The 27,522-nt window shown below is 49.8% G+C and overlaps 1 protein-coding gene across 8 annotated transcripts in view; it reads right to left on the bottom strand.

Moving 5' to 3' along the window:
- The window catches only part of SFMBT2 (Scm like with four mbt domains 2), a 230,042-nt gene that overhangs the window by 34,242 nt on the left and 168,278 nt on the right, over positions 1–27,522 (bottom strand). For all 8 annotated transcript variants that reach the window (XM_086715006.1, XM_086715007.1, XM_086715005.1 and 5 more), the window contains 5 exons: positions 26,708–26,834; positions 13,365–13,478; positions 10,226–10,268; positions 8,708–8,778; positions 5,761–5,900 (listed from right to left, as the gene is read on the bottom strand). In XM_086715006.1, coding sequence (XP_086571132.1) covers positions 5,761–5,900; positions 8,708–8,778; positions 10,226–10,268; positions 13,365–13,478; positions 26,708–26,834 — 495 coding nt within the window. The remainder of the gene's footprint in view (positions 1–5,760; positions 5,901–8,707; positions 8,779–10,225; positions 10,269–13,364; positions 13,479–26,707; positions 26,835–27,522) is intronic.

Here is a 27,522-nt window from a genome sequence, read left to right as displayed (position 1 = left end):
TAAATAAAAACATTAAAAAATTAAAAAAGAAAAGAAAATGATAAATAGATGATAGATGACATTGATGGATGGATAGATGAAAATGATGGGCAGGTGGGTGAATGGATGGATAGGTACATGATAGAGATGATGATGGACAGATACAGGATAGGAAGATGGATGGATGGGTGGGTGGATGGGTGTATAGACGGGTGGGTGGTTGGATATGGCTGGATGGGTGGGTGGATGGGTGGATAGATGGGTGGGTGGTTGGATGGTTGGATGGGTGGGTGGATGGGTGGATAGACGGGTGGGTGGTTGGATGGTTGGATGGGTGGGTGGATGGGTGGATAGACGGGTGGGTGGTTGGATGGTTGGATGGGTGGGTGGATGGGTGGATAGATGGGTGGGTGGTTGGATGTTGGATGGGTGGGTGGATGGGTGGATAGATGGGTGGGTGGTTGGATGGTTGGATGGGTGGGTGGATGGGTGGATAGATGGGTGGGTGGTTGGATGGTTGGATGGGTGGGTGGATGGGTGGATAGATGGGTGGGTGGTTGGATGTTGGATGGGTGGGTGGATGGGTGGATAGATGGGTGGGTGGTTGGATGGGTGGGTGGATGGGTGGATAGACGGGTGGGTGGTTGGATGTTGGATGGGTGGGTGGATGGGTGGATAGATGGGTGGGTGGTTGGATGTTGGATGGGTGGGTGGATGGGTGGGTAGATGGGTGGGTGGTTGGATGGGTGGGTGGATGGGTGGATAGACGGGTGGGTGGTTGGATGTTGGATGGGTGGGTGGATGGGTGGATAGATGGGTGGGTGGTTGGATGTTGGATGGGTGGGTGGATGGGTGGATAGATGGGTGGGTGGTTGGATGTTGGATGGGTGGGTGGATGGGTGGGTAGATGGGTGGGTGGTTGGATGGGTGGGTGGATGGGTGGATAGACGGGTGGGTGGTTGGATGTTGGATGGGTGGGTGGATGGGTGGATAGATGGGTGGGTGGTTGGATGGTTGGATGGGTGGGTGGATGGGTGGGTGGACGGACAGACAGGTAGGCGGGTGGGGTGTCTGTGTGCACACATGTGCGTCTCTACCCCACTCATCAGGAACACCTTCCCTGCCTTGGTAGAGCTCAGTCTTACGTATTTTATCTTACAAGCGTACCCCACTGCATTCTGCCTGATCTCGATGTCAGATCCAGGTCGGGACGAGCACACAGCTTGCAAGGAAAGAAAAAGCCACGGAAGCTTATCACTATGGAAAGTCTCCTTAGTGTCCAGCATTCTGGATGCTTTCTCCTCAGCCTTCTATTAAGCATGAGGAAGAAGAAAAAAGGGAAGAGAGAGTCAAGGGCCACATATGTACCTTTTCATGAAGCGCACTGATAAATGTTCACCGCTCTTTTTTTTTAATGTTTATTTTTGACAGAGACAGAGAGAGAGAGAGAGAGAGAGCATGAGCGGGGGAGGAGCAGAGAGAGAGGGAGACACAGAATCCGAAGCAGCTCCTAGGGTCTAAGCTGTCAGCACAGAGCCTGACGTGGGGCTCAGACCCACAAACCGTGAGATCATGACCTGAGCCCAAGTCAGACACTTAACTGAGTCCCCCAAGCGTCCCTACATGTTCACTAAAGGACTGAACGCACGCACACTGCCAAAACGCGGCACGTGAAGTGTTTTTATGTTGCTGAGCCAACACACATCCCAAAGTTATGTGGAAAACATAAAAAGAGGTTCCTAGAGATTCCCCACTGGACGGACGTTTCTATCCTTTATTGCTAAAAACAGAGGTTACATGTGGGCAAGTAATTTAAGCCAAATAACGTTTCAGAAAACCACACGTGCTCCCGAAATGTCTGTAAGCCACCCTGGGATGGCACCTCTACACCTGTGCATGTGACAGTCACCAAAGAAGCAAGAAAATCTAACTTGTGAGCTGGTGTTCTCAGAGTCACTTCTGCCGGCAGGGCCTGGTTGGTGTCGTCCCGTGTCATCACTTGTCCGTTTCAGAAGCCGTGCTTGTCATCGCTGGACACACGGACACGAGTAAATGCACCAGGTGGCCCTCTCTCCTCCTCCTCGTGTGCTCGTGCGGGCTCTCCTTCACACACGGACACAAGCACACAGCACCCCCCCCTTACTACACTGCCCTGCACAGGCCTGGCCACTCAGGAAGGAGACTGCACTTAAAGAAGGAGTAAGCAGAACTTTCCCCAGCACCTTTGCAGCATGCTCGGAGGAGCGGGAGCATGGTGACGCACAACCTCGTAAACCGACCGAGGGCACACAGACCTGCAGCGGACAGGTCTTGGGGACACCCTGGGGTACTTCGGCAGGCGTGGGGGAGGAAGCATCCGGGACAGGAAAGGACGACCCTGGGTGACAACGAGCACACTGAGCATGAAGGTTTGATTTATGACAAACACAGCCCCCCGGGGGGGCTCGTACTTATAGGTCCCACCCCCACGGGTCTGGGCCCAGGGCTCCCACAAGATGGCCCAGGCTGAGGGGCCATCCACAGGCTCGACCCATTCCCTCCCTGCAAGAGCTGCTCTCCTGGGTCCCTCGTGGGGAGGACGGACCTGGCTGGGCCGCTCACCGGCTGTGGCTCCAGCTTCTCGGAGGTCAGCTATCCACTCTGCTGCCGCCTTTCTAGAATCGAGGCCGGGGTCTGCTCTGAGTCCTCAAAGCCTCACTCGAGTCTGATGTGCGGGAGGCTCCCTGCCCAGGAGGTGAGCGGACAGGCGCCGACCCTCCCCCCTCTGGTGGTCCGTGCTCCGGGAGCTGCCTCGTGCCACGTCCACGGCCGCTGCGTCCACACCCGCACGCGTCTGCTCTCTCTGAGCAGCGTGGACGAGGAGAACGGCCACGGCCCGGCCATTTCCCAAAGACGAAAACGCCTGCGACCGCTCACACCGCCGATGGCCCGGAAAGCAAACGCGCTCCGTCTCTGCTCCAGTGACCTCATTCTCTTTAAGTAAAACGGAATCTGAAACCACGGAGGTTCTGGTGCTAGAAGGAAGCGCATCAGCATGAATATTGGCTTGCTGGAACTTGACAATTTGTCTGGAGCTCACAGAACTGAAGAGCTGGCTTTTCCCCCTTCTTCTTCTCTTCCTGACTCATGCAGTTTCTGAACATCAGCGAACAACTGGTTCCGTCATCAGAAAACTGCTCGGCCCAGCTTTCACGTTTGGCTGCTGGCACCTGTCGCAGAACTGATCAGGGGGAACCGCCGTGGACTCCACAACCTCGTGCGGGACAAACGGCCAGCCCCCCGAGGAGGCCACCGCGTCTGCTAACGGAGCCGGCAGGCGAGCTGGGACCTCGTGTTCATCGCGGGAACGTTCCGTGACAAACGGTTTTGCCGGCAGCTTCAAAGGCTCCCGCCGGGTCTCTGTTACTTTTGCCGGCCTCCCTGTTCCTTTCTGATCCGTCCTGAAAATAACAGGCCCAGACACAGGCGGGCCCCACCGTACCAACACCCCGTCACGGGCTGGACGGCAGAGGGTCAATGCTCGGTCCAAGCGTGTGATTCGCATCGTGACAGAGATCCTGACACGGAATCCCGCTTCGGTGTCTCCTTCGATCCAGTCCAGCATCTGCAGGGATCCGAGGTCAGTGCCACCTGACACACGGCTGACCGGCGGTCCTTCCGTTTATGCACCGCCACGGCCTTTCAGGGGCGTCCCCTCCGCCTCAGCACCGTCTTTCTGTAGCGACAAACGTCTCATCTGTGAGACAGGCCCACCTGCCAGGCAGGCTGGACCCCACCTGCACCGGTCTCTCTCGGGACGCAGCACCTGCCTGCTGGAGGGGGGAGGCTTCCCACGAAAGCGGGTCCAAACTGCTGAGGACAGCAGGGCCCACGGGGACTCTCGATACACGTCTGTGCCCAGTGTCCGTCCCTCGAGGTCCTTACACCTGTGCCGGAAGCCCGCTTTCCCAATCTTGCCTGCCTCCGTCCCAGGGCACCACCCCCAGCGCTTCTGGGTGCAGGCTGCCCACTCCTCTGTCCCCACAGACTGCGGGGACATCTGTGTGACCTCCAAGCACCCGTCCCAGCCCCGTCACGGCACCCGAGACGCCCCCCCACTCCGCCGTCTTCACTCGCCCGCTTGTCTCTCCCACTTGACCGGAAGCACATTTAAGGGCAGGAACCCCCTTCCGAACATTTTCTCTGTGACACGCTTCTGAATAAATGACCACGACAGCGGCCTGATCGGAGTTTCTTCACAGCGTTTCTGCTCAGCCACAACCTCCGTCTTCCCTCTACAATGGATTTGTTTTCTAAACGTATAAAGTCTCTCGCTGCTGGTTCCGCAGGCGGCCTGGAGAAGCAGACACGCTCTGACTCCACGAAAACTAGCTCGTTCTCTTGAAGTGGAAGGGAGTCCGAAACCACAAGGAGGTTCTCACAGTGAGGAGGCCGGCTCTGGCAGTGTCACCCAGGGGGATGGGGGGGGGGGGTCCCTGTCCTCTGGAGTGGGAAGTCTACATCCCTCGGGACACCAGAGGTCTCCACGTGCGGACCGCCAGCTACTCCGTCCCGCCTCACGCTTCAGGCCCGCCAGATTTCTCTCTTTCGTTTTCAAAATGGGACGTCCTCTTGTACACCTACGGGTTGTCCCCAGCCTGAGGGTCCACGCTCCCGCCACGCGGGACCACATGCCTTTCCTGGACGCCGCCCCGAACATCCACCCGTGCATCCGAGGCTCTACTCACTCTGCCCGAGCCACATCAAGTGTCACTTGGCATTTCCTTGTCACTGTCTCCCCTGTGCTCCCGGAGCGCTCCGCTCCCGCCTTGACCGAGCACCCCCTTAACTGCACCTCTAGACTCACACCATCCCCCCGTCAGGGCCACGAAGCCCAAACAGGCCGAGGGCAGACAGTGCTGCTGTTCTCCCCAGGGCCTCGTGCGGTGTCTGGCTCCAAGAGGCTGCCTAACGCACTCGGATGGAAACACGTTCTTCGTGCTACAGTAGCAATAAAGAAGATAAGTGTGGGGTCCTCTTTCTTAAGACGAAGCACTGATATGCACGAAAAAAGCAGAGACGGCGTTCCAAGAACGGCTCAGAAATGCTTCCAAAATTCCAACCCCTCTCCGCACCAGGTCCATGGTGAGGCCGTAAACACAGACCAGAGAGGAAACCCTCCATCGACGTAATTAGGACGCACCTCTTTATCTGCAGGTGGATCCCCAGAGGCAGGAAGAGAGATGGGAAACAATACCGTCAAGATGATGCGTGGCCAGGGCTCCGCCCGGGACACAAACGTCACGCGAGCGCCTGGAGCCCATGGTGCATTCAGCAGGCACCTCTTACATGCAGGCGCCCCACTAGGTACGGCCGAGGGAGGGGAGAGAGGTCACCACTCCCGGCTCGGCTGGGGAGTGTCCATCCCCAAAGCACTTCCTTCCCTCCACCAAGGTTTACTCACCTCTCCAGAGAACCTCCGGTCTGCACTCCCAGGCCCTCCCCGCCCCCCAACACAGCCCATCTCCCCTGAGTTCCCGAAGCTCTTGATTCAAACCCACCGCAACGTTTCCCGGCACTCAGGGCAGGAAGGTCTATCCCTCCCGCCGGCCTGTTGAGTCTTTGACTCACCCATCCTCCGTCCTTGTCTGACCAGCTTGGGCCCAAGGACTCCAGAGCCGGGGCTTGGAAAATGTCACCTCATCGGATTCACATTTCCGTTCTCTCCTTCGGAGAGTCCACCCACATCTTCGACACCCCGTGGAAATAAGCCAACTGTGACCACTGTCGAACACGCTTTACCTCTTTCAGAACCAGCACGCATTTGCCGGGTCCCACGGACTGAGGTAGCTCTGCGATTCTCCCTTTGTTCAGGTAAGGGCCCGAGAAACACCTGTGGTTGATAAAAAGCTGAGGACAGCAGTATTTCCCGTTAACAGTACCTGCAGGAAAGAGAAACACAGCGGATGCCTTAGGATCCAACAAAAAACCGGCTTCCTCCACTTAGTTATCAAAATTACCAGAGGCACGTGGCGTCTTGACATTGGAATGTTTTATACCCACACCAGCTTGGAAGTTCTGGTTATTTTTTTTCTACCACATACGTGAACTTTTCTGTGTATTATGCAGGATTCGAGACACAGCAAAAGGTGCTACAACCAACACAGTGACAACTAACGTATCACTAGGCAGCTAAGAAAAAAACAATACCGGCTACACAGCTAAGTTCCCCTGGGCTTTCCACCCCAGAACCGCCCCCCCCCCCCCAAACCTTGTGCTCCCCTTCCCCGAGTCTGGTGTTTGTCATTCCCATGCACGTCTATAAACTTTACCACACATACGGGTGTTTGTGTGTCAACACACAATGGATCGCATTTCGGATATTTTTAAAATGCAGCAAAATCTTGTTTGCGAACATAATTCGTTCTGGAAACATGCTTGTAATCCAAAGCACTTGTGTATCAAAACGAATTTCAAGAACCACTGGCTCAGTTGTGATCACGTGACGTTCGGCATCACATACGACTCGTACGGCAAGACATCACTCGTTTATCAAGTTAAAATTTATTAGAAATCTTGGCTCGTCTTGCCCGTCACTCGCAATCCAAGGTTTTACTGTATTCCCTAAGTGGTTTTCTGCAGCATTTGGTTTGTTTAATGTGAAGGTTCTAAGATCCATCCAAGTTGGTAAACGTTTATCCAGAAGGTTCATCCATTTTCCACTTCTGTGCGTGACTCCATTACATCAATACAGCACAAGCGAGTTTTCCATTCTCTTACTGATGGACGTTGAATCATTTCCACTCTCTCGGTATTACCGACAGGGCTTCAGTGAACACGGCTGTGAAAATCTGCTCCTGCTTATGGGCAAGAGAATTTTCCAAGTACGTAACAAGGAGGGGAACTGTTCGGCCCTGGGGTCTGCAGTCTTCCGTTTTATTACACATGGTCAAATCGATCTCCACGCGGACTATCCCAACTTACACTCCTCTCAGCGCTGTGTAGGAGTTCCTGCTGTCCCACGTCCAAGCCCACACTAGGTATGGCTGCCTCAGTCCCACGTCCAAGCCCACGCTAGGTATGGCTGCCTCAGTCCCACGTCCAAGCCCACGCTAGGTATGGCTGCCTCAGTCCCACGTCCAAGCCCACACTAGGTATGGCTGCCTCAGTCCCACGTCCAAGCCCACACTAGGTATGGCTGCCTCAGTCCCACGTCCAAGCCCACACTAGGTATGGCTGCCTCATTCTGCCACTCGGATGGATGTGAAATGTACCTCCCAGAGGATTAAATCTGCATTTCCTTCATTATGCTTTTGACTTAGCCAAGTTGTTGGTCTAGTTGTGTCTCCAAGGGCCACGGGGAAAAGTGGAGTAACTACACAGTAAGGTATTACCCTACAGCCTCCTGATGTCTGGAAACACAGAAAGGGGGTTCGCTGTCAGCCAAGACGCGCCCTCCCCCACACCACTCCATGCTAAACCATGCTAACAGTGGTATTTCTGCCTAACAACGGTTCTGAGTTTGGGATGGTAACTGAATGGTCCAGGAAGGTCTGTCCTAACAGGACTTCAACTAAGAACGAACAGGGAAAAAGCACGAAGTGTTATTTTTGTGAGTAAAAGACAAAAGGAGTAAAATAACAATTACAGACGCTGAAGGAAGAGCTGACATTTTAAAACCATTCTGAAGTTTGAATTCTATACAACAAAATTAGACCAAAGAAAATTATGCCCACAGCTGCACACACGTGGAAGTTTCTTGGTAGGATTACCCTACCCAGACCTCGAGAAAAAAAGTTTTAGTGAGTCTACTCATAAAAATGCTCTCCTCACGACACCCTGGACGGATAGGGTTCCTCCACGGCGTATAGCTTTTAATCCTGGAAGAACTCAGAGTGGGTTTCGTTCTGGATACAAAACAGGATTCTTAATCAGATATATTATTCAATGTACAAACATGTCTATAATCAGCTTTGTTTGTCAAGGGGGAATTCCCATGTGTGTTTTCAAAGGTTATTTAGAGGATGTAGGACTTTACACGTTAAAAGGCACATACTATTCGTGCTCAGGTTTCGAACACAGAGGGTTTTAAGGAACAACTCAAGAGCCCACGGGGACTTAAGTATTAACCGCTAGTAGAAAATGCAGGTGGGATGGCATAAAATGTCAAAAGCAGGAGTGCGTGCTGAGGATATTTTCAACGCTTTTTCTTTCCACGTGACCACTCACAGCATACAACTTTAACTGGCTCCTCATTTCCAAGTAGCACTTGGACTCTTCTCCTGCGGACCAAAAGAATTATCTAGAGCTACTGACCAAGAAACAGAAGAGGCACAGAGAATTTGGTTTAGAAATTGTTTTTTAAAGGTGCGTCTGGGGGGCTCGGTCAGTTATGCACCCGACTTCGGCTCGGATCACGATCTCACAGTTTGTGAGTTCGAGCCCTGCGTCGGGCTCCGTGCTGACAGCTCGGAGCCTGGAACCTGCTTCGGATTCTGTGTCTCCCTCACTCTCTCTGCCCCTCCCCCACTCACGCTCTGTGTGTGTGTCTCTCTCTCAAAAATAAACATTAAAGAAAAATCAGAAAATAAAAGAAAAATGTTTTAAAGTAGCTGTATGCGAATAAGTAGCAATGGAGACAAGGAAAAAGAACCCAGAGTTGAGGCATTCTTATATTGACCTGGAAAATACGTGAATGTCCCCCTCACAGACTGGGAAGGGTCAGACAGCCGCAAAGGGGCTCACTTACCTGTGGTGTCCAAGGGAGAGAATAAACAAAGGTCATGAGGTATTTTCTCAACAGGCACTGTGGATGGCAATCTGCAGATCAAGAAAACGAAATGATCATGGGTCGCACCCTTTAGAAGACACTAGTCCATTCCAAAGTCCTTTCACAACTGAAAGGGGCTGTTCCAGAAACCCTAGGACACATGCATGTAGCGGCAACACCAATACCCATGGGGAAGATCATTTCACACCAGTCGCTCCCCAGTTCTTACCATAACCCTAAGAAGCCAGTGGAACATCTCCCCCTCGAGTGGACTTCACTAGTCAGTGATGTCCTTCTAGGTCGTTCCAGGCTTTGCCTCTTGCTACAGAATTACAATAACATCCTTAATTATGTTCTTAGACCCGAAGAAGTATTAGCTTGCAGAGACTTGAATGCGAATCAGACTTGTCTTCAATGCCTAACTGGGAACTACCACTGTCTGGTGGCCTTTGATCTCTGGCATCTGGGCCCGTGTGGGTCACGGCTACACGAAAAGGATCTTCACAGAAAGCCTGTGAACGGATGGGTCTTGAAACGTCAGGTGGGCCTAGCCTACGACAGAGCTTTGTGGTATGGTTCAGGAACCGCTTGCTGAATAAATATTTTCTAAAAAATGTAGCCGGGGGAAAAAGAGGTGTGTCGGGTCTCACAGGGTATCCACGCTGGCTGTGCGGAAGAAACCACACCGTCGAAGAGTGACATGAGCTCAAAGTAAACCATGACGAGACCTCAGTTGGGGCAGCTACAGCACCGGTTCTCAAAGTGGGGTCCCCGGAACCAGCAGACCGGCATCACCTGGGAACTTGTGAGACGTACAGACGGTCAGGCCCCACCGAAGATCCGCTCAGCCGGAAAGTTTGGACATGGGGGTCCGGCAGCGTGTGTGTTGTATCGAGCTGCTCCGGTGACCACGGGTCCACGGACCGCAAACCGGGGAGTTAACAAATTCAGATTTGGGTTCCGTGGTGGGACGGTTGATTATTACTTCCTCTCTATTTCAGCCTCCTCCAGACACACCTGGAGTCGCATTAACCTGATACACTGTGTTTCAAAACGAAGGTACGAAAAATGCCCCCCAAACTGTTACTTGCATTCAAGTGACAATACAGCTATTATTACATCTCATTTTATTTCGACGTGAGCCTGGGGAGATGCAAAAATGCTGGTCTTAAATTCCTTTCCCTCAGTGTATTTTTATGAAGAAAACGGAGCCAGCTGGCAAAGGCTTCCTCGAGCGCACCCTGCTGGGACCGGGCAGAGCTGGCATCAGGCCGAGGGCCGCCTGGCAGGCCGGCCGCGACCAGGGACGCCCGCGTGCTGCGTGCGGGGCAGGGGCAGCTGTGCGTGACCGTGGGGGCATCGTACATTGCTGTCACCTTTAGGGTGCCAAGTGCTAGCTAAGTCCCTAAGGAAAACAGCGACGCCTCCTGCCCTCCACAAAGACAACGCTGTAGAGTTGATCGCACAGTTCGGGGGGAAACAGAAACAAAAACTTACTGTTTTTCCGGTTGCACGACTGCGATCTTTCTCTTTTTTTGTGCTGGAAAACAGGCAAGACAGGGCAAAAGGACAATCAGCTTTGCTCCCCAGTTGGGCAAAAGCTTTTTTTAAAAAATGCCTTCAAGTAAAAACTGTGTCAGTTTTAAAGTAACGGTTTAAACACTGAAAAGTTATTCTATTCATGCCACAATTTTACCTTAGTTTCTTCTAGCATTAGACTGTGACTCATCAGAAATGAAGTCTAAACAGAATTTAGTGCATTTAATCTTACCACTACACTAGCTACGTTATTCTAAAATGTGCTTTTAATAAGAAAGAAAGAGCACACATATCATACTCACCTAATCCACCTGGTAGGACAAATTGTTGCGAGCAAGATTATCCAGAAGGATTGTTTGTTTTTTCCCCACAGAAAGCGTGGGAAGTCCAATAATATTACCATACGGCATACTCCCAAATTAGGATTAGAGGTATGTTTTTGCACTAAAGTATTATTACTGGAAGGAGGATTAGTACCCCGTAAATATGTCTGACGAATATCGACATAACCCAGCCAATAATTATTTTTCAGACAAGAAGATTTACAGTTTATATAACGTATTCGGAGCACCTTACCAAAGATAGACCTAAGACCATGGCACCACTTAATGCTGGCACAGACAATCCCACATCTTCCAGCATATGTGTAATTTCAAGAAAAAAGTTTGAAGTTTATTTTTTGAGAGTGAGAGAGAGAGAGAGAGAGAGCCAGAACCCCAAGCAGGCTCTGAGCTGTCAACGCAGAGCCCAACGTGGGGCTTGATCCCATGAACCTCGAGATCACGATCTGAGCCAAAATCAAGAGTCAGACGCTTCACCACCTGAGCCACTCAGGCACCCGTGAACAGAACTTCTAAAGCTACCGGAGTTTAAATTATTTAGATTTATAGTTTGCCTCTTCAGAACAAATGCGTGACTGAATCCGGTCATGCCTGGCTCTCTGGCCAGTGGAGTCAAGAGTCTGTGGCACTTTAAGTGAGAAGAAAAAATGAGAATGCCTTTGATAATGACAAAGTTATTCTATGCTCAAAATTTTAGGAATAGCTTAAAGTGAGGGCCAAGATACTACTCTCGTTGGATGATTCATCGAGCAATACTGTGTATGGGGGAGAATAATCCCTTAAAATCCACCTGTGTGTAATCTGGGCTACTTACTTTGTGGCACACAGGTAATGTATCATCCCACTTTTTTTGAGTGAGTGAGGGGGGGGGCACAAGTGGGGTAGGGGCAGAGAGAGGAGACACAGAATCTGAAGCAGGTCCAGGCTCTGAGCTGTCAGCACAGAGCCCCACGTGGGGTTCGAACTCACAAACTGCGAAGTCAGATGCTCAATGGACTGAGCCACCCAGGCGCCCCCACTGTCCCACTCTTAATGAATATCGACTAGGACTCAAGTGCCCTTCAAAATCTGACATCAGGGAACAGAACTGATATAGGATGGAAGCTTCCTTTCTAGCAATACTCTGAGCATCTACATATGGGAACCATGTCGTAGGACGTTAGAAAGTAAAGCTAGCATATAAATTAATAAAGGAAATACTAGCAATGTCTATTTCACAAAAATTAAAACCCCTTATCTTTAAGGGCTCATAATTTTAAATAATACTCTTGATAAACATTAGGGTGGACTAAAAATGCCATGATTTATTAGTTTTGAAGATTTTTAAAGGTCCCATTTCAGGATAATGATCCACAACAGCAGATGTTAAAACACACACTGCTATATATATTCAAGAGACAGAACTGTTATATTTAAGAACACAGAGTTAGTTCTGGGTTAACTATTAATATTGTTTTAATTCGGCATTTTTGTAATCAGAAGGACATTATACTCTTCAAACTACAGTTGAAATCTCACTGGTTGGTTAGTGCTAAGAGTAGCTGTTTATATGTTATGTCAGTAAATTATTATGGTCAATTAGGATCTTTTCAGGGTAAATCTCATGAGAAAAACTAGTTCTCTCTCAGACATGCTGATACAAAAATACAGTATTTAGCTTAAATGTTCTCTAATCAAAATAACGAATTGTATACCAAACTGGGAGTCAAGATTTCTTTCATATTTTATTTATTCTATATATGTTATATATTATTTTATACAACGTACATATATTATTCTATTTACTTTGAATTTTATCTCTGCCACTCTGTGACCTTCAACTGCCTTAGCATTCTGACTTCGTTTGTCAACCTGTGAGATGCTTACAAATATTCATCTCACAAAGACATTGAAAGCATACATGAGGCAAAAATATCGGCACTCCACAGAACATCTAACAGCAGCTCTGTGTTTTACAACTTAGCTACACTATTTACAAAACTGTCTATTCATAAAAATAAATAAATAAATAGATAAATAAATAGATAAATAAATATAACATTTTAAAAAGGGGGTGCCTGGGTGGCTCAGTCGGTTCAGTGTCCAACTCTTGATCTCAGCCCAGGTCATGATCCCAGGGTCATGGGATAGAGCCTAGCACTAGAGCTTAAGATTCTCTCTCTCTCTCTCTCTCTTCCTCTGCCCCTCTCCCCTCTCGTGTACTCTCTCCCTAAAAAACAAAACAAAACAAAACAAAACAAAACAAAAAACAGGGAGACCTGGGTAGCTCAGTCGGTTGAGCGACTGACTTCAGCTCAGGTCCTGATCTCACGGTTTGTGAGTTCGAGCCCCACATCGGGCTCTGTGCTGACAGCTCAGAGCCTGGAGCGTGCTTCGGATTCTGTGTCTCCCTCTCTCTCTGCCCCGTCCCCACTCGCACTCTGTCTCAAAAATAAAAACTGAAGAGTCTCATAAATATGGAGAACAAACTGAGGGTTGCTGGAGGGGGGATGGGTGACGTGGGTCAGGGGCACTAAGGAATCTACTCCTGAAATCATTGTTGCACTAGATGCTAACTAATTGGGATGTAAATTTCAAAAATAAATAAATAAATAAATAAATAAATAAATAAATAAAATAAATAAATAAAATTAAAAAATAAAGAAATAAACATTAAAAAAACTTTTAAAGAAAATAAAATAAACAAAAGACACACAAAAAAATGGTCTATTTACTCCCCCAAGCTGCAGATGCCGTCCGCACTGAACGATACTTACAGACTGTTTTGTGCGGTGTGGTCAAAGGGTACGAATTCGCCTCACACCAGCCCACCGGGAAGATGTCCATGGATTCTACATCAACAATAAACTCCGGAGCAGGAGTCTGTAGGCCTGCATTGGACAAGTCAAGACAACAGGTACAGATTTGACCAAAAAGAGCCAGAAGAAAGGAAAATACAAGCATCCCTGAGATGAGGAAAACATTTCCCGGAACATGGAACAGAAAACTTGGAACAGTCTTAACGACAGATACCGATACCCGGAACAGAGTACAAGGGGTTCAAGTAAAGTAGAGACTCCAAAAGTCTAAGACACTTCCTGCTGTAAACGGCGGAGGGAAGGGCGGAGAAAGGAATCTGGGAACAACGGGCACTGGAGCCCGAAAGCACCTTTAAGCCTAAGGGAATGCACCTGAGCTCGTGGTCGGGGCCACAGCACACGTTTAAGCCAGCAGACACACTTCCTGCTTAGCCAAGGTCAACCTTCAGCCAAGGGAAGTTCGCATCACGGTTAAAAGGAAGTAGTGAGGCACAGCAAGCCGGGTTTTGGGCAGTGAAGACAGACGATACAATCTCTCTAGGGAACTCATTCACTGATCAGTTTGACTGGGGTTGCTTGTTTCGAGCTCCTTGGGGGACCGCGGACTGCCGCCACGTTGCACAAAACCGTTTACGCCGGAGTGTGTTTTCCAGTGGGGTCGGCCTGTCACCCCGTTTCACGGTCCTACGAATGCCTCGTGACAAATCAGCACCACAGCTATGAGACTCGGAAAGACGGAACACATCTGCATGTAACATGAGCCAAGGTTTCACGGAGCTCTGGCTATAGGAGTCGGTATGGAACCCAGCAAGCTAGTGAGAAGAAGAAACTTCTACACAGACTCAGTAATTCTTTGGGAAAGAAAAAGAAAACACTGAAGGAAGACACTTGTGAACTAAGAACCAAAAGCGAAGAACTCTTAATAGACACGGGCTCACCGGCTCTGCGCACCTACCCTTGCTTTGCTCTGGTGTCTTCACTGAGAATCAAGGCGAAAACCACACAGTAGAACCCCCTCACACATCCGCGTCGCCACACCACATCTGATGAATTTTAAGTCGGATCCCCCCAAAACTTAGCTTCATGAAGCGTGATTCCAGCAGACGTAGGACGGTCCCACCCGTTGTAACTCTGACATTCGCTGCACTGGCTCCTACCCCTTACTTCTCATCATAAAGTAGATACTGCAGTAAAGAAGCATGTTATTTGATACACGTGGGGTCCTGATTCAGCGCTAACCCAGTGAACACTCTGACAGCACATTCTTACACACACACACACACACACACACACACGATCATCGCCATTAGTCACGTTCGACGTTCGATCCCTTCTCAAAAAAAGCAGTACTACGATTACCGATCCCAAATGCCCTTTTGCCCAATTCTCCCATAACGTGAAGCATATATGAGTTAAAGGAAGGCAAACAGGTTGACAGAGATTATTTCTCGACACAGTCGAGTGAATGGAAATCATTTCCGTCTCATAGGATGACTCAACCACTACTGACCCTACTTGCCAAAGAGACCCTCAAATAAACACGACCACATGCAAGACAGAGAAGTAAAGAAACTTGCCAGGGAGCTTCCAAAGTGGAAGTTATCGTCCCTGTCCCGAAGGGCACACGAGTCTCAGGAGGGTCGAACGAAGAGGGTCACTGAGCTGTTCCCTCATTAACTACAGGGCACGTTCTCACGCTCAGATTCCCTAAAATAGCATGGGTTTCTGAGCTACTCAACAACTGTGCTAAGGGGATGAATTCATCTACGATAGACATTTGTATTTCTGGACTTAACGTTTAGATGCAAACCTGATTTTCGAGGTCAAAGGAGTGCTTCCAAAAGAAGCAGAAGGTGAATTTTATAGCCTATTCCTTCCTGAACTGTGACCTTCATCTTCCAATATTCTGCTGGTTCAAAAGTCTCTTGGTATTAATGCTTTAATATATACACTTCTGTAATAGTGTTTACATTAATATATTGATATGGCTGTCTTTACCATACCTTAGAATTCTTTGATCATGCTCTCCATTCAAAACAAATATTTATAAGCTACAATGTGTCAGCTACTATGCCTTCCAGGAAGTTACAGCCCTGTCTTCCTCGTACTTTGAAATCTAACCCACTAAGGCATCTATTAAATATGAACTGGTGGAAAAGTGGATTATTTATCACCCAGAGACGTTTTCCTGACCCTGAAACTTTTCCAACCCTCCTCTGAATGACGGACACCAATTCCTTATTTCTCTTTATCAATCTTATGCAATATCTAGATATATCTGGCTGGACTCGGAATAATCTTTGTAAAAAACAACGTACTATTTTTCAAGAGCAGGGACCCACGACCTTTTATAAAAAGCAATCCATTAAAAACATTAGGCGATTCTCCTTACTCTGGAGTCTCCAAACCTGCCAATGCAAAAGCTTAGTGGCTCACTTCAGTAGTCTGACCATTTCCTAGGAAACCCTCTTGTGAACGACACAAGGTCAGGTTCAACCCCGGACCTCACTGCAGCTGTATCAGTCGATATGGAGTCCGCTTATTCATTCTTCCCCAGAACTTTCATCTGAAAAACCATCGGGAAGCCTCGATCTCTATCTGCCTAAATAAATTATGGTATATCGTATGATGGGATATTCTGCCATTTGTAAGAAAAGATCGAGAAACCACTTCATACACTTACATGCAGAGACGTGTCCATGTTTTGTTGAATAAAAGAAAAGCAGAGGGCAGAACACAACGTGTGTGTATAGCAGGTTATCATCTGTTTAAAAGGGGGAAATAACATATATTTATACGTGCATACAACAGACCTGGAAGGAAGTACAAAACGCTAACAGTGGCTGTTTTGCTGGGAAAGGAGCTTAGACACTGAGGAATGGGGCAGGAGGGGGAGAGAAACTTTTACGCATTTTGGCCCTTGCGAATGAATCGACTAATTCACAATCGCAACCTCACTTTCACCACAATAACAACGCAACACAAAACGCTCTGAGAAGAAAGGAGTCACGTGCCTGAAGAGTACTGCCACAGAGGCCGGAGTAATGAAGGACAAGAGACCTTCACAGAAAATAAAACCAGACCGCGATGAATCATCTCACTGCTAAGCGGGGAAAGACGTTCCACGCTCACAAAGCAAACGTGAGGCGTATAAACTTCTCAGAGCCACTTTGGAGCCTGCGAAGACTTCCGCGATTCGCTATACCCCGCGACCGTGACGTCGGATCCGTGGATGGCCGGTCCCTTCCACGAAGTCCCACTGTCCTTCCTACCACACGGGCTTCAGGAAGAACGAGCCCCACACCTCAGTTCAAAGGCAGGAAGGGAAGAAAGGCACGAGGTGTTTAAGGAAGGAAGTCAACCTTGCTCAGAACCCTCAGGAAGAGAGGCCGCAGCAAATCGTGACAGGCTCACGCGTGCGATGGAAAGACGGGGCGTCAGAGGGAAGAAAGCTGCTTGGCGATGTGGGAGCCGGCAAGACCGGGGGCCAGAAACCCCGTGTGCTGGCCGCCAGCCTCCTCTCGTCTGCAGGAGCCCCTCTACGAAGCCAGACTGCCACGGCCCCCCGCCAGCTGTGGAGCCAAATTCCTAAGGAACGAGGGACGGACAATGCTGTGGATGGCAAGACCAGGACGGGACGGGAAGCAGGACCTGGAGGAAAGCGACAGAAAGGGGATCCGGGGTGTGTGTGTGTGTGTGTGTGTGTGTGTGTGTGTGTGTGTGTGTGGAGAGGGACACTCACGGGTTGGCAAACGCTTGCCGCACTGCCCGCAGGCCCGACACTTGGCAGGTGTGCGATCTTCACCAACAACCCAAAGTGACGGGGACTGGGTCTGTCCCCGTTTTCCAGATGGGTAAACCGAGGCACAGAAAAAGGCCAGAGGAGAATCTGACCGTAAACAATCGAACGCTGGGGGCCTTAGGAGAAAGCATTTCGGGTGGGCGCTTTTCTTCCTTTGTCCCGTGTTTGTTTCTGGGTTTGGGTTTGATTTAGTTTGGTCGGTTTAGCGCCTGTCCCATTCCTATTTGGGCCCCCATATCCCTCCTGCACGGTCCCCACGATGAGGTGGCCCCTGCTGCCCCCCACAGAAGGGGAAGGAGGCCTGCCCCCTCCCCACGGGCAGACGACGACGGGCTGGGGCCTCTGAAACAGGAAGGCGGCCCGACAGCAGTCCCGTCCATGCTCACGGCAGCTCAAAAGCCCAAGTTAGGTGTGGGTCCCGTAAGCAGAGCCCCTGGAGAGGCGATCCGCCAGCCGCCCGCCAAAAGCCTTCCCCCCAGCTACACATTTCGCCCAAGACTTTGCCTAAAACAGGCGGTTCTATCGCGGGCCACCAAGGCCCTGTCTCATCGAGCATCAGCTTTAGGGACAGAACAGACCGGGGAGGATGCAAAGCCTGTGCCCGCAGACCATACCCACTGTCCGACCGGCCTCTTTAACTTTCGGGAAACCCTGCTCCGGGCCCCTGATCTGCCGACACAGCTTCTCCCAAAATTGTCTCGAGCAGGCCGTCCCTCCTTTTCAAGATTTTAAAACCACCCACGCTGGCTTGAAATATAATTACTTTCACATTTGCATTTTCCCTTGTTTGGTTTTTGCAAGCCTCGGCGAAATGCTTATTAACCACCTGACTCTTCCACAAATTACAGAAAGGCTTAAGGGGCACTTTCCTGCACCTGCTCTCCTATATATGAGAGGTGGCCTGGACGGGAGCTCCTTTAGACCACACCACACCTTGCCCGTTAGATCTCAGCGTCCTTCACAAACCCTAGCACCCAGAACAACCATCTGGGCAGGGTGCCTTTATTTACTTTTTTAAATGTTTATTTGCGTTTGAGAGAAAGACAAAGTGAGAGAGCGCAAGGAGGAGAGAGGAAAAAGAGGGAGACGGGGGAACGGAAGTGGGCTCTGTGCTGATGGCAGAGAGCCCCACGTGGGGCTTGAACCCACAAACCGTGAGATCGCGACCTGAGCGGAAGTCAGACGCTTAACCGACTGAGCCACCCAGGCGCCCCTGGGGAAGGGGATTTTAAAATGCAGATTCCTGGACCCTGCTTGGGATTCAGATGCACTAGGTCTGTGGTGGCCCCGGGAATCTGCGTTTTAAACTTCCTTTTAATGTTTATTTTATTTATTTTTAAAAAAAAAAAATTTTTTTTAACGTTTATTTATTTTTGGGACAGAGAGAGACAGAGCATGAACGGGGGAGGGGCAGAGAGAGAGGGAGACACAGAATCGGAAACAGGCTCCAGGCTCTGGGCCATCATCAGCCCAGAGCCCAACGCGGGGCTCGAACTCATGGACCGCGAGATCGTGACCTGGTTGAAGTCGGACGCTTAACCGACTGCGCCACCCAGGCGCCCCAATTTTATTTATTTTTTAAAGAGAGACACACAGAGCGAGCTGGGGAGGGGCAGAGAGAGAGAGGGAGAGAGAGAGAGAGGGAGGGAGAATCCCAAGCAGGCTGTCAGCACAGAGCCCGATGCGGGGCTCGAACCCACAAACCGTGAGATCATAACCTGAGCCGAAATCACAGACTGAGCCACCCGGGCGCCCCAGGGATCTGCACTTTAACAGACTCCTCCCGTAGATTGGGAAATGGAGGGAGTTTACTGGAACTGAACCGAGCATAGGGAAACACTGACCAAAGAGTTCTTGAATGTTGGTTTTATCCCACTGGCTCAAAATTCAGTTGGCAAGATAGAAGTTGTTAAGGGACCGCTGTATCTTAGATCACTTTCTCGTTCGGAAACACGGGTTTTACTGATTCCTCCTTACATATGCAGCGAGCATTTAGCGAGCCAAGTGCGCACGAACTCTTGTGCGGATACTGTGCTCTGTGACAGGCAGAGACAGTGTGGCCCTGTGTCACAGAGCGCCAGCGACAGCATTAGGGGGTGCACAGACACGGGAGTTCTCTGTTCTGATGGACCTCAGGCTCTGTGCAGGGAGGTGGGGCCGAAGTGAGAAGGGGCCGCCTGTCTTCCTGCTCGCCGGCCACCCCTCTTCCTGAGCCGTCACCGTCAGGTACAAACACGACGAGGAGCACTTCACTCCGCCAATCTCCACAACCATCCTACGAGGTACAGACCCCCATTCTACACATTTTATGCAGCTGCACCAATAAGAAAGGGGGTTTTAAACTCTGGAAGCACCCGAGGTCACACATCTAGGAGGCGGATGTGCCGTGGGGAGGCGTGCAGATGCACAGGGTATCAGGAGGAAGGCGATGGCTGTTACGGTGCAAAGCCAAGTCTCAGGGCCCCACGAAGGCAGCAGGGCACAGGGAACAACGGCAGGAGTAGGGGACGAAGATCCGGACCAAAGAGTGGCGGTGAGCCGCGAAGATGGAGACGCACGGGGACACGGGGCACTGAGGGGACTCCTTGGGCACGGGGGCGGGCACACAGATGTGAGTTACCCTACGCCTGCTGGCTTGGATGGTTTTCTAGTTTCTAACGTGGGTCAGAGGGGAGCCCCGAGGAGAAGAGCCAACGGGAGTGGGGGGACGACAGTGACGCCCGACTGGGGAACGCGGGCATCCACACGGGGGACGCTGTGCAGGCGGGTAAACAGGGCACCAGGGGAAAAGACTGTGATGAGCTCTGACCCTTACGTGTGAAGGTAGATGAACAAAGCAACGCCTAGAACGCTCATCTAAGGAGGAGTCCGTGGGGAAGAGAAACCTGCCTGGCCTGGGGTTCTGGAAAAGATGCAGGGGAAGGCTTTGAAGGAAGGGTCAACGTAGGTCAAATACTGCAAACAGGAAAAGGGACAGAAACAACCTAGAGATGGAGAATCGTAAGCGACTGCAGGGAGCTTCTGTGAACAAACAAAGAAACAAAAAACACAACCGATCAAAGCAAGAGACAGAGAGCGTATCTCAACCTTCTGATCAAGAAAGAGATAAACCTGAGCGTGAGGACAACTGGACGCAGGAAAGGTGATTACTAGTAACAGGAAAGGGCATGACACCTGCCACAGGAGGGGAGAAAATGCACCCGGTCTCCCCACAGATGCTGGGGTGCTGGCCCAACTGCGAGCAGAGCGAACTAGGCATGTCTTGTAATGCTGGTTTTCTTATTTTATCTTTTTAGCTGTTTACTTATTTATTTTGGGTTGAGAGAGCACAAGCAGGGGAGGGGCAGAGACAGAGAGAGGGAGACAAAGAATCCAAAGCAGGCTCTAGGCTCCGAACCGTCAGCAAAGAGCCTGACGTGGGGCTCGAACTCACGAACCGCGAGACCGTGACCTGAGCAGAAGTCGGACACGGCGCTACTTTGTTTAAAAGCGATGAACTCTTGACCAGCTACCTCCACGAAAAGAATACGCTTTCACCATTTCATTCGGTGATCTAAGATCTTGCATGTTCTATTTGCCACACAGCCAGGTTTTCTTTGGTGATGAGGTGGAGAAAGGGAATGCCGGTTACCGCTAACCGGCCCTGCGCACCAATTCCCGCCTTCCTGTCTTCAGGGGATACAGAGCTGGGAAACAAACTCCCAGGCTCCCCTGCACAATGATCCTGAGGACAGAGCATGCTCCACCGATGGTAATCTACTCGTGGGAGGTGCGGAGGGCAGCGTGAGGCCGGGGCGGTCCTCCTGCCAGCAAGCAAAGGCCACGAAGGCTGCAGCAGCCGGCTCCACACTTCTGTTTCTGCTCATGAACTTCAACGGTCCCTGGAGACACTGCAGGGGTGCCACTGTGTCCTCACACGCTTTGCAGCTGAAGCCAGTGGTGGGCCAGCGATTGAGGCTTCCTGCCCTTGGGACTCCAGGGTGCTCTTGAAATGAAGCGTCCCCCAGTGGCCTCCTGACTTCGTGTCCGCAACTCTCTCAGTGATCGTAGAGGCACCTTGTTTCCAGGCACAATCCCGTCTTGCTTGAAACACTGACTCTCGGGGGCGCCTGGGTGGCTCAGTCGGTTAAGCCTCCGACTTGGACTCAGGTCATGATCTCGCGGTTCGTGGGTTCAAGCCCTGCATTGGGCTCTGTGCTGACAGCTCAGAGCCTGGAGCCTGCTTTGAGTCTGTGTCTCCCTCTCTCTCTCTGCCCCTCCCCCACTTGCGCGCGCGCGCTCTCTCTCTCTCTCTCTCTCTCTCTAAGAATATATAAACACTTTAAAATTAAAAAAAAATAAAATAAAAAAAGAAACACTGACTCTGTTTCTTGACTGACATCAGGGCACACAGACTGTCCCTCCAGTGTCTAAGCTCCCGAGTCCATAAACCTTATTTCCTCTTGGTAATAAGTGAGGTGTTTAGCCTGCCACTGAGCTACTTAACAGAGTGGATTGCACTTTACTGCCCCACACTTCTAGAAAATCTGAGTTCTGGGCCTTGACAGGCCCGAGAGGCTCACTTTTTACTGGAGTGGAGCATCTAGAACCGTGCTGTCCCAAAGAGTCTCCTGCAAGGATGCAGACTTCTAGATCCGTGCTGTCCAAATCAGCAGCCGCCAGCCTCCCGTGACCACTGAGCACTTGACTGCAGGTGGTGCTACTGAGGAGCTGAAATTATAACTTGATTTCACTGAAAACAAAGCAGCCACCTGTGTCTAGAAGCCACGCGGGGGACAACAGAGAACTAACATCTATTCGCAGCTCCTGAGACGGTCTCCTGCGGGAATTCTCATCTGGGATCCATGAAATTCCAAGGAGGTCTATCCACGAGCTGTTCTGAGAGGGTCCATGGATCGTCTGAAATGGCACCCAAAATTGTGTATGTGTGCAAGTGTATCTTCCAGAGTGGCAACAGCTTTCAGGAGAATCTCAAAGGGGTCTGTCCCATCCCAAATGTAAAAACCTGCTCTAGGATGGGGACCATCCTGGGGATGTCAGCACATTCTCGGTTCCAGTAAGGTCACTTGATTCAAGATAGAGTGAATTTTCCAGGACTCTGGTATAGGAACAACCTAAACCCTCCATTAAATACTTCTTCACTCCCCCCTGGTCTGAGCCCTCACCCCTATGCCGCATGGAATCAATTTTGCCATGAGGGGCTCAAGTGGGAAACTCCATTACCCTTGCTTAGTATGTTATCCCATTCATTCATTCATTCATTCATTCATCAGATTTGAAAGTGGACAAAGTAAGAAGGCAAGGAAGAAAAGAAGCAAGCCAATTCAGCCTCTGGGCCCCATGCAGATGAGGGAGGACAGCCTAGGAGCCTTTGAGAGGCTGGAACTGAGGAGAGGCGCCTGGTTCCAAGTCTAGGAATCAGTCAGGCCTCCAATCCCCTTGTCGATTCCACACAGTCAGGTTAGACGCCTCCGCCAAGCAGGCGACTGGAGGTTCACGTGCTAGAAAACGTGCACCAGAGCGTTCTGACTTAGAGTCAGAAGCACCAGGTCAGGGAAACGACCAGGCCAGGAAATGGCGTTACGTGAGAGTCCGTACACTGAGCGTGAAAGGTCTGCCCCTTCCTGCTGTCACCCCCAACAGCCCAGGTGACCCGACTCAGGACACTGGCAGTGGCGGGTGTCAGAGTGAGGACCCTGCAAGCCTGGCCCGGTCAGGGACATGCCCCGTGCCAACTCTGAAGGGTGCGTGACACTTAGAGCCAGTGGCGGAAAGGAAACCAGCAGGGGCAGGCCTAGGTCGCTCACCGCAGCCAAGAAGCCAAGAGAAGATCAGACAGATCAGGAAGTGTCACCGGACAGTTCCAAAGTGCATGCACTTGTCAAGAGGGGAAAAGGAGAGCTCACATCCGTCCCTGGACCGTCAGAGTGTCTTACGTTCAACTCCCTCCGCTGAAACCCTACACGAGGCTCAGGCTTCAAGAGTCCGCCGGCTGTTCCTGAGGGCACTCGTCGGCGGAAATCGGGGACCACGGGCGCGCAGCCCTGCGTGTTCGGTGCTTGCTGATGGGGGACGTGAAGCTCGCGGTGGCAGGATGTGAGTCCTGAACGCCAGGAAGCTACTGCCCGAAGCTATACCCGGCGAAGACTTCACAGACTGACACTCGCACAGTACGTTCTCCAGGACTGAGTGTGGAAAAATTTAATTTTCTCTGGGTTTCGTTTCAGAGGGCAGCAAAAAATAAAGATTAGGAGATGTCGGTAATACCCAAGCTCCCCTGTTCTTAAGATTTTCATACGTCTCCGCAGACCTGAAGACTCTAGGTCGTCTTCGTGTTTCTGTCCTTGTGTGTTTGTTTTTATGACAGATCAGCACCGAAAGCAGCGGGCACCAACTCCCCCAGGACGTCATTCCCTCCCTGCGCTCAAAGCACAACGAACACCAGCCGAGAGAGTCCCCCTGCCTGTTTTTCACGTGCAACAGCGCTCCCCAGGTCAAAACCGGGTTTCAGTGTCCCCTTCCAGAGCTCTCTTCAAACATTTCTGTAGTGGCGGCAACAAAAAGGGCCACATAACTTTGCAGAAATGAAGCCTGCCGGTGGCCGTACCTTTTATGGCATCAGAGGAATGTTAGCGCAAAGGCGAAAAGTCATGTATTCAGGAACATGGAGCTTCCCACATCTCTTCTGAACCGGAGGACAGGATTAATAACGAGGGGGTAAGAGAAGCCAAGGAAGGCATTGCAAAGCTGTAAGCCCTCTCAGGGAGCTAAAGCATCATGAGGACGGGTGAAGACCCTCCTCGTCCCCGAGGGAAGCATCTGGAACGCACGTAGAAGGACCTGGTGTGGGGCGGGGGCAGACGCGTGAATGCAGGGCCGTGACGCTAAGATATCACCACGGACAGCAACCTCTACTGTACGGGTCATGCTTATAACTGTCGATCTGACAGCCTCGAGACTCAGGAGAAACACTGCAACGTCCTCTCTAAATCAAAGAAACCCCATCATCCTTGCGCTCACCGTCCGCGGTTCCGGAGAGCTCCCAATTCTTTCTAAATGTGCACCCAAAGCAATACTACCTTCGTCTCCCATATCTCATCCATGGCCCCCCCTCTTCAATATCGGCTCTTTTATAGACACTTAAAGAACCGACCTCCAGAGACGTCACGTATTAAGTAGAAAATGATCACTTTAATTACCTAAAAGTGGTCAATTAGCCATGTGCTGAAAATACTTCAAATCAACTTAATGCATAAAAATAACTAATGAATTGTTATGAAGTATTTGATCTGTTTCAAGTGTCAAGTGAACGGTCTATAACCAGAATCACCATCATCATAAAAATAATTTAACAGCCACAAAGTGACCATAGCGAATCTCTAACATGCGTTCCCAGGACAAAGGAAAGAGAACAGTATATACATAAAACTGAGGAATAACAAGAAATAAATGCCATCAAGTTCACTGGCACTTTAAAAGGGAATATTCAGTGGGGGCCCAAAACAACCCCCCCCACAAAAAACCCAAAGTACAATCGAGAGCCAAGAGACAAAATGGGATTTTACTTTATTCGATCCAACAAACACAGGATTTCGATCAAGAATTCCACGTGGATAATATGCAACAAACTGTTCATAAAAAAATGTTTTTCTTAAGGAGTAAGGGCTGGGAAAAAATGGACGATCTACTTATTTTCTGCTCTGCTTCCTAACGCTAACTGATCTCGCTGCTACAGGATAAAAAAGCACTCTGGAGAATAACAGCTGACATGAGCTGCCTCACATTTCTTTGCTTTAAAAATGGAAATTTATATCCCAGAGAAAAACAATATTAAGGAGAAAAGCCTGTCAGAAATGTTAACTCTACCCTGTTGCCGCTCACCCCTGTTTTTAAGAATTGGGAATCTGTAGGGTTGGGTGAACTAAGCAACGGAGATGTCAAGGAGAAGGAAACTGACCCCAGGCATATCGTAACGTTCTTCCAACTATAAAAATCAGGACATGCTTTGCCTGCGTGTCTGTGTTAGGTAATTAACAGCTGTAGAGCACTCTGGAACTACAAACCGCTAAATAAATAATGACTGCCAAAGAATTTTAACGATGATGTGCTAAATAATAATGATGAAACATGGGCTTTGAACTTTACCGCGTCTGCTTTCGAATGAATCACGCAAGCAAGGTCCTGATCTCGCAACATGGCTTAGCCCAGTATGAGGTGGCAAGTCTGATGGAGCGATGGGAAGTCACGGAAGGGATCCTGTGTTTCCAAGAGCAGGTGACTCAACTTTACACAGTGACGGAAGTAAGGTCGCGTTCTCTTCCCGAGGCTGCAGAAAGAGCCCCGTTCCGCCTGTGTCTGCCTGCACTGTGGCTGATTCCTACCAGAGGCCATTTTACTCGAAGAGCCACCAAGCAATCCACCTTTTGAGAATTTTCTTTTAGTTCAAGTTGATTTTGAAATCCTAAACCACGGTAACATTTTAAACTGTTTTCCTGGGAATTGAGGACACAGGCGACGCTCACCTGCTGTCACTGTTCTCTCCCCTTTTCACTCCCTTGGACTCTACTATTTAGGAGATCGTCAGCCTCAGAACTTTTGGTGCTTTTTAGATGTGCTCTTCCTAAAGAGATAGGAGAAAGATACGAGCACCACTTCCGTGGCCTTCCAAACTTTCCATTCCAGTGGCAGTAGGGGATGCCATGGCAGTTAAAATATGGGCCGAGAGAGCTACCATGATTTTCTCATTCCCGACTAGTCTTGTTTTTCCATATACCTTTCAAATAATTAATGTCATGAGACTGAGATACAAATAAACCCAAAGAGTTCAGATCACGGAAAAATGGGAAAAACCTTACAGATCAGACTCATCTGAATTCTTCGTCACTGGAAACAAAACACACAAAATGTAGTCTTTCCAAATCTAAAATCTGATCAAGGTTCCGCTTATAAAGTAGAATGTTCTGTGAATTATCTGCACAATTATAAACAAACTATAGCTATAAACAACAGTTTAAACATCATTAAACACGTAAGGCTAAATCTTGTGTATTACATATTTAGGGAGAAAGTCATCTCTAGTTACTATTTCGAGGTACAACTAAAGATCCATGGAAGAAACCAACGTACAGAGTGTTATTCACAGTAAATTGCAAATATATAATTTTATCCTCATAATAACCCAGACCTCAAATACCAGTTTTAGTGGCTCATATTAATTTAATTGTGACACTAGCTTTTATAATCACAGATGCAAAAAGACCACTGTGTTGCAAACATAATTATCACACCAGTGTCTCCTTTCATGAAATCATGAGTCAAGACAAGAGACTCTGAACAAATTTGTGTTTGATGAGTTTGAGTCATTTAAGAACACTGAATAATTTAAGATCTGTTTAAGTAAAAGGAAGGCAAGAGGCGTTGTTTCTGAGAAGTACTACGTGCACCCTGCCACTTCCAGACGCGCCCTAAGTTCCCCAGAACGACTGCCAATGGTGCGTACCTTCCAGATGAAGCCACATCAGCCGCCCCTTCACGCTGACCACAGAGGCCACGCAGAGCTCTCCCGGGTTCCTGGGGTTGACGGCTTCCAGTTTCATGTTCTTTGTGAAACCCCTACTGAATGACGTCTGAAAGAGAAAAGAGCGGACACTGAGCCAGAGGGCACCACAGCAGGGCATCGCGCAGCAACAGAGGGGCCCGCCGGGGACGCGCGCACGCACACACACGCGATGCACGCGGATCTCCTCCATGAGACAAACGTTTCTCCTGCCATTCGCGAGAAAAGAACCATGCCCAGTTTGTTTTCATCCCAGAGCTAGAACTCCGCGGGCAAACAGCAGGCGCCTAATAATATCTGTCCAGTGAGAGGGTGGATATGGTCTCTTTCTAGGCCCATGCATGTCCTTATTTCCACGCGACCACGGACATGCAAATCATTTCTTTTCCTTCCCTATGCTTCTCACTCACATCACGCCTGGGCATATTCGAGGATGTGAGGAGACAGCCTGAGTCTCCATGTGGCCTGAAGAACACCCACTAGCGTTGTTTATAGTGGTCTACTGGTGACGAATCCCCATGGTTTTATCTGAAATGGTCTTTGTGTTACATGTATGCCTTGGGCTTACTTTTATTTACGTTCTAAATTCACTTCTTTTTAAAAGTTTGCACACAGGAGGGGCGCATGGGTGGCTCAGTCAGTTGAGTGTCCCATTCTTAGTTTCAGCTCAGGTCGTGATCTCACAGTGGTGGGATCGAGCCCTGCATCGGGCTCTGAGCTTGGGAGTCTCTCTCTCCCTCCCCCTCTCTCTCTCTCCA

This window comes from Puma concolor, chromosome B4, assembly GCF_028749965.1.
Source record: "Puma concolor isolate L17-30 chromosome B4, mPumCon1.1.hap2, whole genome shotgun sequence".
In the NCBI taxonomy this organism is placed as follows: domain Eukaryota; kingdom Metazoa; phylum Chordata; class Mammalia; order Carnivora; family Felidae; genus Puma; species Puma concolor.
Note: the sequence above shows the minus strand (reverse complement) of the source record. Positions and strands in the feature narration are given on the sequence as shown.